The following is an 18850-nucleotide window of genomic DNA, read 5'->3' as shown; positions in this document are numbered from 1 at the left end:
TTCACAATTTTTTTTTTATGGCTGTGTTGGGTCTTCGTTTCTGTGCGAGGGCTTTCTCTAGTTGTGGCAAGTGGGGGCCACTCTTCATCGCAGTGTGCGGGCCTCTCACTATCGCGGCCTCTCTTGTTGCGGAGCACAGGCTCCAGATGCGCAGGCTCAGTAATTGTGGCTCACGGGCCTAGTTGCTCCGCGGCATGTGGGATCTTCCCAGACCAGGGCTCGAACCCGTGTCCCCTGCATTGGCAGGCAGATTCTCAACCACTGCGCCACCAGGGAAGCCCCCACACTTTTTATAGGGTCCCACCAGACGCTTCCTGCTTGCTGTCCAGCTTACCACTCTGGATAGGAAGCAGGGCCTTCCGATTGCACAGCTCCTGGGGGAACAATTCATGGGGAATCTATAGCGTTCTGTCCCCCGGCAGTGCCAGGAGAAAGTGGCTGCTAAGATGCTGCTAGTAATTAAGGACTTGGCACCTGGGGGCAGCTGCTAAGCATATACTGTTACTATAACATCCAGGTAGAACAGGTGAAATTCCTCTAGGCTCACGTGGGGCTGGGAGACATTCACAGTCATATTAATACACACCACACACACATACACACACACACACACCCTGCAACTGTGGCTGGCAGGTGAGAAAGGAATTGTGTCTCTGGGCCACATGGGAACATGAGTTCCCAAGCCCAAAGGCCATTAACTCCATGTTAATTTAGTAAGGTGGTAGGTAGTGATAAGACCCCTAATTTATGTTCACGGATGCTTTGGATAATGGAAACATGCTCATTAAGTATCTTTGGCCAGAGATTTTCCTGTGTAATTAGCACACATCTTAATTATACACTTGGATTTGAAGCTGGTGCTAATCTTAAAGTATTAAAAAACAAATTAGATAAAGAGAAAAGGATTAGAAGAGAGACTGCATAGCACAGAGGTTAAGAGTGTGGGCTCTGAGCCATGGCCCAGTTCAAAAACTAGCCCTGGTGTTTACCAGCCCTGCAACCTTGAAGAAGTACTTCCTGTCTCTGTGCACCTGTAAAATGGAAATAACATTGCCTAATCGTAGGGTCATGGTGAGCATTGGAAGGCTTAAGACCACTAGAAATTGTTTTGAACTGTGCTTGGCACATAAGTGCTCCATAAATTGAGCTTATTATTTTTTTAGTTGTGGCCTTTTCAGAGTCATAACTCTGCAGGTGGATCATTACACAGTAGGAATTTGGAAAAGGAATAATAACAATTTAGAAGTTTTATCCTAAAATGTCAAACTTGCCTACATTTCCTACACAGAAGTAAATTAATAATTCACATATGTAATAGTTTGTTAAAGTGTATTACAGTTCGAAAATGAAGTGTCAACAAACATTTATTGAGTACCCATAAGGGTCATGGAAAGTGATGTTATAGGAGCACATAAGACGTTAACAACTTCCAGGAGCTTTAATTTTAGAAGGCGGCATGTGTTAGACGAGTATAAAATTTTCAAGCATTTTAGAAGGGCTACTTTGGGTAATATGATTGTTATGTAACTGTACTCTTTTAGAAAAAGATGCAGGATGAATACACTTGGCTGAAGAATCTGCACACTGAAAATATTTATTTTCTTGAACTATTTAAGGAACTATAAATAAATACTCAATTCCAAGTGTCCCTCATATATTCATAAAATTACAACATAAAATTAAATGTAACTGAAATGCTAAACATAATATTGATAATCTGCTCAGTCGGTTGTGCTACAGGCCACAGCCTTCTGTATCAGTGCTAGAGAAAATATTAAGCATTCTTCTTCATGATATTTCATAGCATTAGCCTTAAATCAGCCATGAGAATAGACACAGCATTACAGATCAAAGGCCTAAAATAAGTATGAATTTTATAATTACCTTGCAAGCAAATATCATTTTTAATAAAATTTGAGAATATCAGCCTTGTCTATTTCTCATCAATCAAATGATGGTTATCATCAGGTGTAGTCTTATAAAGGATAAGGACATTTTAATGAACTGGAATAGTTTTAATATCTGCAAAATTATGTGAAAGAATGGAAGTGGCATTGAAGTACTACTTCAGATGTTAATAATAATTTTCAACATTGTTTTCAGTTTTCTTACCTGTTGAGCCCTCTGTGAGATAGGAGAGGGAAACACTATCATTCTCATTTTTTGGATGAATCAGTTGAGGCTTAGAGAAAAGTTTATGTGACACAGAGGCAGTTAGTTCCAAGTATCTGATTCCCCAAATGACTAATCTGTGCTATCGAGGATCTTCTCAAGCTCTTATAGATACAGTCATCCATTGACCAGCATTGGGGATTATCTGCATGTTTGATTATTTTCTTCTCCTTCTCTGTTTTGCCTAGTTTTTGAGGCATTTAGTGATTATTTTTTCCTTTGGTTCGTTCACTCCTTCATTCATCGGAAGCATCTTGGTCCCCTACTGTATGCTCAGCACTGCTGAGCAGTACTTTGTCGGCTGCTCCCCATTAGCATACTACATGAATAGGATACATCTGCTTTTCATTCAGACAGTTCTAAAACTCAGGTTTTTCTGCCTCTTTCATTGAAGGAGACAGTCCATGAGAAAGGAAATGATCTGAAATAATTGAAATTTTTTAAGTGTTTTGCTAATTTCAAACTTCTTAAAGATAGGAATTATATCTTGTTCATCTCTTAAGCATGTGTGGCAGGTATGTCTCTTGTTGGATAGTGGCTTGTCTTTTATCTGAATCAGTGTTTCTGTGATGCAAGTGGTAAATGTAATATTAATGGCCATACTTACAAGCATGAATGATTATTTTGAAAATCAAGTTAATCGGTGTGGCATAGCCCTACTCTGTGTTAAATTCGTATCCTGTAAGTTTCTCACACATGTTAGAGCTAAGTTGAAGGTGTCTGGTACTTCAAGAATTTTAAAATAAATTCCTCAATAAAATGGAAAACCTTACAATTGCAAAGTAAATTTATTACCATAGCTCTAAGCTCAGTTTGGCACATCTGAGCTTTCTCTATCCTTTATCCATTTATTCATTCATTCACTCACCCATCTTCCCCATTATCTATCCATCTCCCCATTAACCCCACCCACCTGCCATCCATCCCCCAACCCTCACATCTACCTTCCAATTCTCCCTTCCACCTCCCCAGTCTTTCTTTCCCCATATCTATTGTAAGAACCCTCAAGAGAAATGTGAATGAAAAGCAGTTGCTATTACATTATTTACAGTAGCCAAGACATGGAAACAACCTAAATGTCCATCGATAGATGAATAGATAAAGATGTGGTACATATATACAATGGAATATTACTCAGCCATAAAAACAAATGAAATCATGCCATTTGCAGCAACATGGATGGACCTAGAGATTATCATACTAAACAAAGTAAGTCAGAAAGAGAAAGACAAATACCATATGATATCACTTATATGTAGAATCTAAAATGCGACACAAATGAACCTGTCTGTGAAACAGAAACAGACTCACAGACATAGAGAACAGACTGGTGGTTGCTGAGGGGGAGGGGGGATGGGGGAGGGAAGGATTGGGAGTTTGGGATTAGCAGATGTAAACTATTATATATAGGATGGATAAACAACAAGGGAACAACAAGGTCCTACTGTATAGCATAGGGAACTATATTCAATATCCTGTGATAAACCATAATGGAAAAGAATATGAAAAGAAAATATATATATATATATCTGAGTCACTTTGCTGTACAGCAGAAATTAATACAACATTGTAAATCAACTATACTTCAATAAAATTTGTTTAAAAGCAGTTGCTATTAAAGTTAATACTGATTCTTTGGTTTTATGATGAACATACTATTTATTGTCCAAAATATGGTACTTTTAGGAATAAACAGGGTACTTACTAATAATCATGCTGGGAAACAAGCATAAACTAGGACTGTTCTGGGTAAATCAGAATATGGTCACTTGTAATACATTCTACTAAAAATCTAAAGTGGTATTCCTGTACTGTATTGTGATATCTTTTAGTTATAGGCTATATGACATGTGAATTGTTTATTTATAGTAAAAATATAGAGTAGGAGAGATTTTTAAGGATTGTGTAATGGTATAACTCACACCTGAATTTTTTAATAGCATTAATTCCTGTACGTTTACTAGTTAGTGCCCCAATTTGGAATCATCCAGATATTTCATTTCTTCCCTTCTGTTGCCTTTCTTTGGGGTTGATTAGCTCCCATTCATTCAGTGGAAATCTGTAAATCACTTTGTGTAGGCATAGCATTTACCAAGGTGCCATGGGGGCTGTAAAAGAAGAGGAACACCCAATCTTTATGCCTCAGCAGTTCACAGTATAGCTGGGGACATCGGTCGGTCTAACAGCATCTGCACAAAATAACTACTCTGAGTAAGCAAGTGGTTGCACATGGACCACAGCAGGAAGAGTAAGTGGTAGAGAAGCACCCAAGAGGAATAAGTAAAGGGCCAGAGAAAGCTAATTAGAGGGAGCAGAGACAGCACTAAGATAATAAGCTCAATCAGGCGAGTCTAGCCCTTGTTGCCAACTCTTTAGTGGGTAATAGGTGGGAATTATTGGCTTATATAAGATTTAGTTGAGGCATATGTAACTTATTAGCATCTGAAATAATTTATCCTTCCTCTGAGCTCTTAACTCTATTTTACATACACTAGCTGTGTAGTCTTGGACAGATTTCTTGACCCTTCTGGTCTGCTTCCTCTTTATAAAATGAGAATCGTAATAGTACCTAGTCATAAAATTGTTAAAGTGGTTAATTTATAAAAAGCATTTAGGACATAAAATTGTTAAAATTGTTAAAGTGGTTAATTTATAAAAAGCATTTAAGACAGTGTCTGGTATCAGAAAAATACTGAAAAGGGGCTGTTCCTACTAGTATAACAAGACATCCTTAGAGGAAAAGTACACTTTAATCAATATAAGTCAATATTTGCTTGCAATTTACCTCATGTAAGGTAGGCCAAACATAATCTTTTTTTAATTCCTTTTTTGGTGTGGTGCCATTTATTGATTTATTTATTTAATTCCAGTTTTCCTGAGATAATAATCGACCTACAGCCCTGTATTAAAGTGTACAGCATAATGATTTGACTTACATACGATATGAAATGATCATCCCAATCAGATTAGTGAATGTTCAGCATCTCATATGGATACAAAATGAAAGAATTAGGATTTTTTTTCTTGTAATGCAAACTCTTAAGATTTACTCTTAACATTTGTATATAACAGACAAAAAGTGTTGTGCTTTAGATGGTATTTATCATGCGAAACATAATCTTAATTTGCCCTGTTTATAATTTTTGTTTTTTTTACAGCTCGAAAGTCCAAGAAGTTGGGGAAGTTAAAAGGGATTCACGAGGAACAGTCACAGCAGCCTCCACCTCCCCCACCCCAGAGCCCAGAGGAAGGAACTACGTACATCGCTCCCGCGCAAGAGCCCTCCGTCAACTCAGCGCTGGTTCCTCAACTCTCCACAATTTCCCGAGCGCTCACACCTTCCCCTTCCATGGTCCTTGAAACCATCGAACCCGAGATTGTGTATGCAGGCTATGACAACTCCAAACCGGATACAGCCGAAAATCTGCTCTCCACCCTCAACCGCTTAGCAGGCAAACAAATGATCCAAGTCGTGAAGTGGGCGAAGGTAATTCCAGGTAGGATGGCCTCGCGTTTCAGGGTCTGCATCCTGAACTAGGCACGTCAGGGCAACAGGGCATACCGTATGCAGCAGTGCAATTGAGTTTGCTTTCTGTTCGATCCCCACACCCAATTTTTTACTCGATGTCAAATGAATCAAGTGTGTAGAAAAAAAATCTGGTGAATGTGCTCGTTTCTCTTGAGAAATTAGAGTTAAGGGTTCTATTGTTAATAGAACATACCCATTTCTTATGTTGAGGATTGAAATGGAAAGTTTCATTCCAGTAATATTAATAAGGTAAAACACATTCTAGTTGTCAAAACAAGAATTGAGCCCATTATTAGCAGCTCGTAGCCAGGGCTACTCTAAGCCCTAGACCAGGTAAATCAAGACATATATACACTACTATATATAAAATAGATAACTAATAAGGACCTGCTGTATAGCACAGGGAACTCTACTCAATACTCTGTAATGGCCTGTATGGGAAAAGAATCTAAAAAAGAGTGGATATATGTATAGGTATAACTGATTCACTTTGCTGTACAGCAGAAACCAACACAACATTATAAATCAACGATACTCTAATAAAAATTAATTTAAAAAAAAGACCTCTCAGGTAAGCTGTAGGGGCCTCTGAAAGAGTCTCTCTGAAAATATCTTACCTCCATAACCCTTTAATTTGTCCTTGAAATTCCTACTTTAGTCAGTCTTATGCTGTAGCATTTTATTAATAAGGCCCCTATTAATCTACAGAAACATTGCTCAGAATTGTGATCACATTGTCCCAGTTCATTAATCCAAAGCAGTTTCTTAGATGTCCTGTGGTCAACCAGCAGCCATAAGACAAAAGACTGGGGAAAGCTCTGATGACTGACTCTTTGAAGGGGAGCTTGCCAGGTGAAACTGTACACAAACAGAATACCCTGGTGCCCCTGGGAGTACAGAGGGTGAGAAAAGAAACAAAAGAAGGGCCTGAGGCCCAGAAAGGAAGACTGTGGGTAAGGCAGGACAGCATCAAGGATGCTTATTCTGCCTCAGAAGTCTGTTGAAGTCTGGCATTATCCCAGCCTAGGGGAAGCAAGGAATAAGACTTTTTCAATCACTGCAAACTCATGAAAAGTAAAATCTTCCACCAGTATTGCAGATATGCAAGAGTTGACATCATTAAATTATCTTTTATTTTGAAGTTATTCATTGTGAGTAGGATGAAGCAAGTGGTACAGGTAAATACAGATTCTTTCCGTCTAACTAAGGGTTGTAGACCACCGTCCACAATGAAACTCCCAGAACATCTTAGTTTTTTTTGCCCTGGCAGTTTACCCTCATTGAGAATTTAAGGTGAATTTAACATGAAATGTTGAACAGGACCAGGTCCATGATAGGTGCTCTTTAAATAACTGTAGAATTGATTTGAGTCAATGAGAGAAAGGGGGCAGTTTGGGGTTGACTTATGAAGCTTCTTCCTGGAATGTATTTAAATGCTAAGTGTATTTCTGTGATGAATTGTTCTCTTCTTCAGGATTTAAAAACCTGCCTCTCGAGGACCAAATTACCCTCATCCAGTATTCTTGGATGTGTCTGTCATCATTTGCCTTGAGCTGGAGATCGTACAAACATACAAACAGCCAATTTCTCTATTTTGCACCAGACCTAGTCTTTAATGAGTAAGTACCTATTAATTAGCCTTCATAAAGTAAACCGAAGAGTTATTCGCTATGCTCTTTTATGACTTCTAAACAGATGTACCTTTGTGAAACAATCCACTGATACGTTTTTTAAGAGTTAAAAAGCTATCATTTGAGAACTTAAAAATTACTTTTTTACAAAATTATAATGCACATGTCTGAGTATATATAAATCAGTGTATGTAGATCTCACATGATAGTATGTGGGAATTGTCCCAAAGAATGATGATCCAGTTGGCTCCCAAAACTTGATTGGTACAAAGCCACAATTAATAGAAAACAACCTATTTTGGTATCTATTCCAGTTGGGGAGACTGTCTAATTTCTAGGAAATGTGAATGTATAAAGTGCCAGTTTTTGAGCACAGTCATATAATGATTCTTTTGTTAATAGTATACATCTGCTCAGTGTGTTTTCATGACAATCATAATTACCCTTCTTTGTGATCATAAGAGAAGCCAAAATGTTATTCTGTAGTGAAACATTTTTAGGTTTATGATGCATTTTAAAAAGATTGAAAGAATAGTACTAGATTTTTCTTTGGCCGTGAATTCCTCCCTATGTGAAGTTTACATTTTAATATTGTTTGCATTCTACATTAGCACATTTCGTGCATGTTTATATCCAGCCACGCTTCTTTGTAATTGTTGGGTCAAGAAATAGATAAATTAAAAAGGAACATTTGAATGATGATAGTAACCACAGCCATATTCTAACAGATGGCTGTCTCTCAAGATATGAAAATAGGGATTTTTCAATAGGGAAGGAAGTAGATGAGAAATAGATTGGTGATAAAAGAGAGAAAAGGGACGTGAAAGATTCAAAGTGGACATGTAGTGCCAAAATACCTAAATTGTACCGGTAGTAGTTGCCCTGAGAGTATCACTTCACCCAAATACAGTGGACCTCGGAGGCAGTTTTAGTCCAAGATAAATTAGGAGCATCAGTTGTTGGTTCTTGGGGTGACCGTTCTTTGGGCAATTAGTCAGAACAAATAATTCTACTAGTGCATAAATTTTCTTCATGCTTCAGAAGCATGAAGTGAGGCCAAACAACTGACAGGCACATTTTAATTTACTTGTTTTCCTGAATAATCAGCTGATATTATTAAATAGTAAGCCTGTTTTTAAATATGGTCTATAAACCAAAAGGAAAACATATTTGGATTCCCTGGCGGTCCAGTGGTTAGGACTCCGGACTTCCACTGCCGGCGGCCTGGGTTCGACCCCTGGTCGGGGAACTGAGATCCCGCAAGCTGCTCAGTGTGGCCAAAAAAAAAAAAAAAAAAGGAAAGCATATTAAGGAGGTTCTTTATTTTAAGAGGACATGTGGGTAAATACGAATCTCTATTGGTGCCATCCGGAGTGTCTCCTTTAGATTTTGTTTTAATAGAAGATTCATTTAACCTTATTCAGTGAATCTATTGATTCTTTGTAGTAAAATACATATAATATAAAATTTTCCACTTTAACCGTTTTTAGTGCACAATCAGTAGCATTAATTGCACCGACATTGTTCCACCACCATCATCACTATCCATCTCCAGTACTTTTTTCATCATCCCAAACAGAAACTCTGGACCAGTTAAGCAGTAACTCGACATCCTCCTTTCCCCCAAAGCCCTGATAACCTCTGGTCTATGAATTTGCCTATTCTAGATATTTCATATAAATGGAACCATATAATATGTGTCCTTTTTTTGTCTGACTTATTTCACTTAGCGTAATGTTTTCAAGGTTCATCTTTATTGTAGCATGTATCAGAATTTCATTTCATGGCTGAATAATATTCCATTGTACGTATGTATAGACTTGACCTCATTGTTCGCAGATTCTGTAGTTGTGCATTGGCCTTCTGGCACATTGATTTGTAACCCCAAAGTCAGTATTTGCAGCACAGAGAGGCCATAAATTTGAGGTACACAGCATGTACATTTCAGCTGAGACTCTGCCTTCTTGTTTCAGCTCTCATGGTGTAAACAAGTGTCTTTTCCATGGTCTATTTAGTGCCATGTTTTTTGCATTGTTGTGCTTTTTGCTGGTGATTTCACTGTTTAAAATGACCCACAAGCAGAGTGCCAGAGTGCTGTCTAGTGTTCCTAAGTGCAAGAAGGCTATGGTGTGCCTTAGGGGAAAAATACAGGTGTTACGTAAGCTTCTTTCAGGCGTGAGTGACAGTGCTGTTGGCTGTGAGTTCAATGTTAATGAATCAATAATATATATTAATAAGATATCTTTAAACAGAAATACACATAAAACAAGATTATGTATAGATCAACTGATGAAAATGTTATGATCAGTGTCTACTACAACTTTATAGAATATAACTACCGTACTTATTTTTACCAAATAAATAGAATTGATCACATTTTGTTTATCCATTCATGGATACATGGGTCGTTTCTGCCTTTGGCTATCACGGTTAATGCTGCTATAAACATTTGCATATGAGTATCTGTTTGAGTCCTGCTTTCATTGCTTTTGGGTATACACCTAGCAGTGGAATTGCTGGGGCATATGATTATTCTACATGTAACTTTTGAGGAACCACTGAACTGGTTTCCTCAGCAGTTGCACAATTTTACATTCCCACCCTCAGTGTACAAATTAAAAAGAGCAGCAAGAGTTCCAGTTTCACCACATCCTTCCTAACACTCATTTTCTGGGTTTTTTGGTTTTGTTTTTTGCTTTTTTTAATAGCTATACTAGTGGGTATGAAGTATTGGGGGGTTTTTTGGTTTGTTCTTCTTGAAATATATTTGTCATATAACATTGTGTAAATTTAAGGTATACAACATGTTATTTGACACATTTATATGTAATATGATTGCCATTGCAGCAGTAGTTAGCACCTCTGTCGCATTACATAATTATCATTTCTTTTTCTGGGTGGGAATAACTAAGATCTTGTCTTTTGGCCAGTTTGTTTATTATAATATGGTATTGCTGTCTATATTCACTGTACGGTGCATTAGATCTCCAGGACTTACTTGTCTACTGCTTGCAACTTTGTCCCCTGAAGCAACATCCCTCCTCTTCCCCCATCCCCCGGCAGCCACCATTCTATTCTCTGTTTTCTCAAGCTTGGCTCTTTTAGATTCCACATATAAGTGATATCATACAGTATTTGTCTTTCTCTGCCTGACTTATCTCATAGTAGGTGTGAAGTACTGTCAGTGTGGTTGTGATGTACACTTCCCTAATGACTACTGATGTTGTGCATCTTTTCATAGACTTTTTGGCCATTTGTATATCTTCTTTGGAGAAATGTCCATTCAAGTCCTTTGCCCATTTTTAATTAGGTTGTTTATCTTTTGTTCCTGAGTTGTAGGAGTTCTTTATGTATTCTGGATGATAAACTCTTATCAGATATATGATATGTATATTTCTCCCATTCTGTGGGTTGTCATTTCACTCTCTTGATAGTGTCCTTTGATGTACTTTTAAAACTAAAGTTTTTAATTTTAATGAAGTTCAGTTCATCTATTTTTTGTCATTGTTTGCTATGCTTTTGGTGTCATCTATTAATTTTTAATTGTGTGTAAACATCCAGTTGTACAGGTTTCAAAGTCCAAAATTGTAAGAATCCTTTTTCACAAATGAAACTTAGGGGGAAGCACCTTATATCTGAAGCCTGTACACCTTCAAAATTAATGTCATTGAAAAAAATTAATTTTGAAAATTGTCATTGAAAATTAATGTCATCGAAGGCTTTTAGAAGTAAATAAGAAACCAAAAAAAAGAAAAAAAGAAAAGGTCATATAAGCTCTATGCATGTCTATTCTAGAAAATGTTAATAGATATAAAATGGAAACAACAAAAAATTGCTTTCTAATGTTACAAGTAGTATGTATGTAAGTAGTAGTATGATATTATATAATTGTTAGAGTGAACATTTTGTTCCCTATTCTTAACTTTTGACCTCAACCCCAGCCTAGACTTAAGTTTTCTCTCAACTAGAAAGAACAGGGCAGAGCTGTGTTTTTCAAAGGGGGAGGGAGGACCTACTCCCAGGAAACATTTGGAAATGACATAAAGCCTTTTGGTCAAATCCCATCAACAAATAGAGCTTGTTGTGGTAACTCGATCACAGGGTGCCATCACAGACCCTGTATGTTTTAGGGAAACTAATAAATTACAGAGGATGGGCTGCAGCTGAAGTTTGCATGTGCATGTTTCAGCCTACATTTATTAAGGAGATATTTACTAACTGTCATCACTTTTCTAAGCAGTGGTTTTAGAATAGTGAAATATATATCCAGTCTTGTGGAACATATAGTCTAATGGAAGAGACAGAAATTATCCCGAAAAATCCTAAAATTATAGTTGTGATAAGTATTGAAAGAAGAGTGCTTTGAGAGTAGTTAATGGGAGGTATTGGTCTAGACAGGAAAGGCTTCCCTGGGATTGATGAAGCTAGTGTCATCCAGGGGAAGGAAGTATAGGAGGAGGAAAGTTGATCTAGGTTGAGGGTCCAGCACTGAATACAAGGCAGTGTCATGATGGACCGGAAGAGAAATGCAAAGATGCTGAAAGGCAGAGTCAAACAGGAGTTGAGGGTGGTTGGATTCTGATAGAAATTGGAGGAGGAGGAAGTAGGTGTGTAAGATGACTTTCAAGCCTCAGCCATAAGTGCCAGGGAAGATATGGCACCACACACTGGGTTAGGGAGCCAGGGTAGAAGACCAGGGTTTGGAAGGGAAGAACACAAGGCCACTTTTAAACATGTTAAGATTGAATTGCCTTTGAAATTGTTATCCAAGAGGAGATACCAAATGGACAGTTACCTATACAGATCAGAAGCCTAAAGAGAGGTCCCACTGAAGAGACAAATTTTGAATTCACCTTAGGGGCAGTGGTTAAAGGAGGATAGACAGGAAAGTGTTAAGTCACAGATCCCAGGGAAAGAGAGGGCTTCAGAAAAGAAGCTGTGGCAACTGACGTTAAGTCAGGAACAGGAAAGCTCGAACATGCCTCCCCCATGCCTGCCAACACCTGCGCATTCGTGTCTTCTGAACCTGTCCCCCTATGTCCCTCAGCCGGTGCCTGTACCTCAGACCCTTTGCCAAAGGGAAAGAAACTGTCTGGCATTTTGTGCAAGGGAGTAATGCATGCTGTGCAGCTGAGGATAGAATGCATTGGTGGGACCCTCCCTTGTTTTCCCACCCACCCTCAACTGTCTTGGACCCCCTCTCACCCGCATTGGCAGATCTTTTTAAGCATCTGTATCCTTCCCTTGTTTGACTGGCACCTCCTCCTTGAAATCACAGACTCTGTCTTAATCATTTTTAAATTTCCAGCCCGTGGCATTGTGTCCAGGGCATAGCAGGTACTCCATAAATATTTGGTGAATAAATGAATTATTGAGCAAATGAACCAAACAACCTATTAATCAATCTAGAAGGGGTTTTCTAGGTTATCATCGCTAGTTACGAGGGTGAAGCTTATGATCAAGAAGTGTGATGCGGGGAAGCGTTTTCACCAACAGAGACGTTGCTATATTTAAAATGGTGACGAAAACTTGAATAGTTGATCATGTGTGTTTGCCTTCAACTGTGAAATGGATCTGAAAGTTCCCAAAGATCTTATCCTTCAGCTGTGTAGGAAAGATGCGAAGTAGAGAATAATTAAGGAAAACATTCTTTCTAAGTTTTTATTAAACATTGGGGTGAAGATATGAGTTAATACTTTAAATTAGAATAGAACTTTTCTTATTATAAACTTAAAACTTTTCAAATATGTATTAAATGATGCATTATTCAATTTCACCTTGAAACAGCTTATCATATATGGCTCCAGATCACTGCAAGTATTCAAATGTCTTATCAATTTCAATACACGTATTAAAACTCCCATTTAAGCCTGAAATGAAATTTCATCAAATTTTTTTAAATTTCTGAAATGAAGGTTCAGTGTTACACTCTTTTAAGTGTCAGCCAATATTTTAGAATTAAAGGCATATATATATTACTAATTTTATTGAAGTATAGTTGATTTACAATGTGTTAATTTCTGCTGTACAGCAGTGACTCAGTTATACATATATATATATATTCTTTTTCATATTCTTTTCTATTATAGTTTATCACAGGATATTGAATATAGTGCCCTGTGCTATACAGTAGGACCTTGTGGTTAATCCATCCTATGTATAATAGTTTGCATCTGCTAATCCCAAACTCCCAGTCCTTCCCTCCCCCATCCACCCTCCCCCTTGGCAACCACAAGTCTGTTCTCTATGTCTGTGAGTCTGTTTCCGCTTTGTAGAAAGGTTCATTTGTGTTGTATTTTAGATTTCACATATAAATGATATCATATGGTATTTGTCTTTCTCTGTCCGACTTATTTCACTTAGTGTGATAATTTCTAGGTCCGTCCATGTTGCTGCAAATGGCATTATTTCATTCTTTTTAATGGCTGAGTAATATAGAATTAAAAGTATATTTAAAAGCATGTTTATATTGTTTCAAGTCAGAGCCCAATAAAAAAATGTATTTTCGATGATCTTTCACTGTCTTTGTAGTTCTGAACCTTTGATTATTTCGGTTCAGAGGCTGTTGGTGAGAGAGAGAGTCTAAGTCTTAGTGCCACTTTCTGAGTGCCTCGGGTGAGTGCTGAGTGTGACTCCTGGGAGGGCGGTGTTTGCCCAGCTCATGAGTGAGCGGAGGTGAGCTCAGCCCACACTGCCCTCTTTGCTCAGTGCTGGCTGTGTGATGGCAGCGCCAGTAGAAAACCATAGGACTTAGTTATCAGTCATTTCAGGCCATGTTTCCGTGGAGTGATGCCCGTCCCTGTGGTGTCCCCACTGGGGGCCACTGTGCTGCCATAGCCCAGCTGTCCTTAGTGAGTGGCTCTCCCCAAGGCCAGTCTGCCAACAGGACGGTCTCCTTAAGGTCCCTCTGCACCTAAGGTCCTAAAGTTCCAGTAGTCTTGGCTCACTCGTGCTGTGTGTTCCAGGCCATGTCCCTTTTGTTCAGGCAGGGATCAGAGTGTCCCCACAGGGACCCAGGGGTTGGCACGCCCCGCCCTCGCCTCCCGAGGGGGCTGGTTGATATTCCTGAGCCACAGGAGATGACTTCTGTGCCGGGACCCTTGGCTCCAGCAGGGTTAGGACAAGGGGCAGAGGTGCTGATGAGAGAGCCAGAGGGTGGGATGAGCCTGGCTCAACATCTCCTGAACTGGCGCCATCTGCTTTCCCCCATCTGTCCCCAGCCTCTCTTTCCCTCCACTGTTCTCTTGCTGCTGCTTTCAGATAGGATTTCTTACTCCCCTCCGCTCACGGGGACACTGAACTGTGTAGTTTCTGTGTTTCTGGTCTCTGACCGCCTCCCTTTCCCTCTCCCCTCCCTACTGTCTCACTTCCTTCCCCCCCTTCCCACCCCCTCTCTTTCCTTCCTCCTCTCCTCTCTCTTTTTTTCTGTGTCTGTCTGTCTGTCTCTCTCTCTCACACACACATAAACACATACCCCTACACCTCTTTTCCTGCCACTGAAAAGTCAGCAGCCTTCTGAGATTTCCATTGTTTTGCTTTGTTTTTTTACTTCTGGGTCAATTTAAGGGAGTAAACTATAAAAGAATAGAAGTCCTCTTTCTGTCTCCACTGGACCCTCCAACAACCCGGACCCTGTACCAGCAGCTGGAGGGCCAAGGTGTTTAGCAGAACGGGCTGAGCACTTGGCTTGCTGGGCAGGACTCAGAGCCCCCCCGTTAGGTGGTGCACGAGCTGCCTGTCTCATCACACTTCCCACACCCCCTGCCCTTGTGCCCTTCGTCATCCATGCCCGGCCCCTGTAGATGGTTGAGTTTGAGACTCCTGAATAAAGAAGAACAATGTCAAAAATAGAGAACGGTCATTCCTTGTCTGCAAGGGACAGAAGCATCGCAGAATGGAACTATCTTTCTTTTGCACAGAACTAGGTATAAAGGACATCTTGCCACCTGAAGGAGGCCAGGCAGAGGGAACTGCAGGGGAGGGTGCAGTGGGGTCTGAGGAGGTTTTGTAAGTGACAAACAAGAAATAATTATTCAGTTATATATGAGGGCAGAGACAATGTAGGTACAGTCCCAAAACAGGAGGCGTTTCTTTTTCTTATTTTTTTCTTCTTCTTTTAACGATTATTTTGGTGTGTTTTTTTTGTTTTTTTTTGGCTGCGTCGGGTCTTAGTTGCGGCACACGGGCTCTCTGGTTGAGGCGTGCGGGCTTAGTTGCCCCGCGTCATGTGGGATCTTAGTTCCCCAACCAGAGATCAAACCCGCGTCCCCTGCTTTGGAAGGTGGATTCTTTACCACTGGACCACCAGGGAAGTCCCCCTTTTTCTTCTTTTTTCAACAGTATTTCTTCCCCTTTATCAACCTAGCATGATGATGAGAAGTAGAGTTGGGAGTTAAAAGTTACTTCCAGATATGTCAGCAGAGGAGGTGAGGGGAGGGAAGTTCTTGAAGGAATGGGTAACCTGCTCACATCAAGAAAAGTTCATCACAGGGAATTATATTCAATATCCCGTAATGGATAAGAATATGAAACCGTAATGGAAAAGAATATGAAAAAAATTAGAAATATATGTATAACTGAATCCCTTTGCTGTACAGCAGAAACTAACACAACATTGTAAATCAACTCTACTCCAATTAAAAAAAGAGAAGTTCCTGAGAGGAGCATGCAAGGGACAGGGACCTCCCTTACCTGAGAAAAATGAGTACGCCAAGGAGAGCAGTCTTAATTTAAAGCTAGAATCACAGGTAGATGTTCTTACTCACTTCTTGTCCTGTCTTGTTTTTCCCCATCCACGCCTCTCATTTTGGACCACTCTGGGGAGGAGGAGATAAGTGATGTTCACTCAGTGTGTTCATTCGACAGCTATTTCTTGAGCAACTTAAATACACCAAGCACTGTTCTAGGCACCAGGAATTCAACAGTGAACAAAACATGGGACTCCCGCTCTAGTGGCAGGTGGGGGGTGTCATGAGAAAAGTGAAGGCAGCATCACAAAGAAATCCCACCTGCCGTATCCCCAGAGAATATGACTCAGGTAATATACCATCATCCTCATATAGGACCACAAAAAAGTGGTATTGAAAATAGTAAGGGGCAGTTTGAAGGAATTCTCTCAGAGGATTTGCTAGCGCCCTTGGTTAGCCCCACTGATGACCTTTTGGTGCTTTGAAGGATCTAAGGTCATTCCTGACTCAGGCCCTTCACACTTGCTGTTCGCTCTGTGAAGGAGGATGGTGCATTCTCACCTTGTCTCAGCTCAGAGTATTCGTATTCAGACAGATTTTGCCCGACCACCAGACCTAGGGTATATACCCTCCCCCACCACCTCGCCCAATCCCTCCCATCATATCACATGTTTATTTTCTCTGTAGCAGGTCCCCTGACCCCGTAACGTAGGCTCAGGGAGGGGAGGAAGCTGGCCTGTGTGGTACACCTTTGCATGGCCAGCACCTAGGATACTGTCTGGCATTAGTAAGTACTTGATGAACTAATTAATTTTATTTTTTTTCTGTTTTTTAAAAATTTTTATTGGAGTATAGTTGATTTACAATGTTGTGTTAGTTTCAGGGGTACAGCAAAGTGAATCAGTTCTACATATACATATGTCCACTCTTTCTTAGATTCTTTTCCCATATAGGCCATTGCAGAGTACTGAGTTCCCTGTGCTATACAGTAGGTTCTAATTAGTTATGCTTAACAGGGAGAGAAAGGGGAAGGATAAATTAGGAGATTGGGATTGACATATACACACTACTGTGTATAAAACAGAGCTAATTAATTTTAAAATGCTATTTTCAGCATTATTTCCCCGCATAAACTCCATGCCAACCAAATTAACCTTCCTCTTCCCTTTGTCCTGTCTTTCCACTGCTGTGCCTTTGCTCCTAACATTTTCCTTTCCCCTCCCTCAAGCCCAAGCCAAAGGATGCTTCCTCTCCAATCACCTCTCTTACCCAAAGTCAATAGTGACTTGTTCCCCCAAAACTTTTTTTATCTGTGTCAATTTTTTCTATATCAGTCCTTTGGTACTTTCTATGTTTTATTGTGTGTGTGTGTGTGTGTGTATTTTTACACATACATTTTTACTCCAGATATACTGTAAACTCCTAGAATACAGGAAGTATTTTAAAATTTTTCCTTAATGTCTAGCAAAATGCTTTCTACATAATTGGCACTCAGTGATGATTTTGGGGGTTGGTAATGGGTCTTCTTTCCAGTACAAGGGTCAGAAGCAAGATTTTTGATGTGGGTTGACCCCACAGTGCTTTTAGGGCTTGGCATGTAAACTTGATGAAAAGAATTTCCCTTTCAAGGTTGACTTCAAGAGCACTGCTGTAGGTTAATATTTCTTGTGTGGCGTTTCTTGTAGTGTACTTGAGAAATTTCCTAAGTAGTTAATGAAGCCGGGTAATTGCCAGTATAATATGAAATTAAAGCAAAACAAATAGGAGATTGCAAATGGAATGAACTGTTTAAGCTATTTATAACTATATTGGGATCACAGAGTAGTGGTGATGCAAGAAATAAGTCCCAGCTTTACTCTGGCTAACTAGAGGGAGCTATTTTTCATTTTGAATAAAAGTCAAAACCAGTTTAAGATCATATGTTATGTTTAAAAGGCTTAATGTGGCTAATATTAGCATGTTGTTCTTTAGTTCGGTTAATGTGCTCAAGGACTTTGGTCTCTTCAGGTAAAAATACTCTTCAATACAAAATAAACTCACTGGAGTGTATTTCTTTATTGAAAAACTGATAGAGGAAAATTAGTTTTGATGCAGTGATTATATTGCAAGATGGGGCAGGTGGCAAGGAATGGATTAACCAACTAACACACTAAGGAGGGCTCCAGGCTTCCCCCCTTGACACAGGTCATAAGACACAAAGATGGTAGCTTTTTTTTTTAATTTATTTTTTATTTTTTATTTTTGTCTGTGTTGGGTCTTCGTTGCTGCGCATGGGCTTTCTCTATTTGTGGTGAGCAGGGGCTACTCTTCACTGCGGTGTGTGGGCTTCTCATTGCAGTGACTTCTCTTGTTGTGGAGCACAGGCTCTAGGCGTGCGGGCTTCAGTAGCTGTGATTTGCAGGCTCAGTAGTTGTAGTTTGTGGGCTGTAGAGCGCAGGCTCAGTAGTTGTGGCACATGGGCTTAGTTGCTCCACGGCATGTGGGATCTTCCCGGACCAGGACTCGAACCCATGTCCCCTGCATTGGCAGGCGGATTCTTAAACACCGCACCACCAGGGAAGCTCCAGAGATGGTAGCTTTGACAGCACCCCTCTGGATTGAAGAAGGAGAACACACCTGCTGTGTCTTGATATATAAAGTATTTTCTGAATTTGTGTCTTTAGATACTTCTAGAACCCAAACTGGGTCACATGATTATCCATTTTTATTGTATCACACACGAGAGATGATTTTGGTTTTATATCCCTCACTTCCACCGATGAAACCCTAAGCTAATTTAATAGGGTTGTGTTTTGGGCAGGCTCTGAAGTGGTTATTTAATTTTTCTTAAG

The 18850-nt window shown here is 39.6% G+C and overlaps 1 protein-coding gene across 4 annotated transcripts in view; it reads left to right on the top strand.

Annotated features, from left to right (window-relative positions):
• The window catches only part of NR3C2 (nuclear receptor subfamily 3 group C member 2), a 369924-nt gene that overhangs the window by 290119 nt on the left and 60955 nt on the right, over positions 1-18850 (top strand). For all 4 annotated transcript variants that reach the window (XM_082388985.1, XM_082388986.1, XM_082388987.1 and 1 more), the window contains exons 5-6: positions 5331-5669; positions 7176-7320. In XM_082388985.1, coding sequence (XP_082245111.1) covers positions 5331-5669; positions 7176-7320 — 484 coding nt within the window. The remainder of the gene's footprint in view (positions 1-5330; positions 5670-7175; positions 7321-18850) is intronic.

Source organism: Balaenoptera borealis (genome assembly GCF_965194805.1).
Source record: "Balaenoptera borealis genome assembly, chromosome: 4".
Classification (NCBI taxonomy): Eukaryota; Metazoa; Chordata; class Mammalia; order Artiodactyla; family Balaenopteridae; genus Balaenoptera; species Balaenoptera borealis.
The sequence above is the reverse complement of the archived record's forward strand: the minus strand, read 5'-3'. Positions and strand labels throughout refer to the sequence as shown.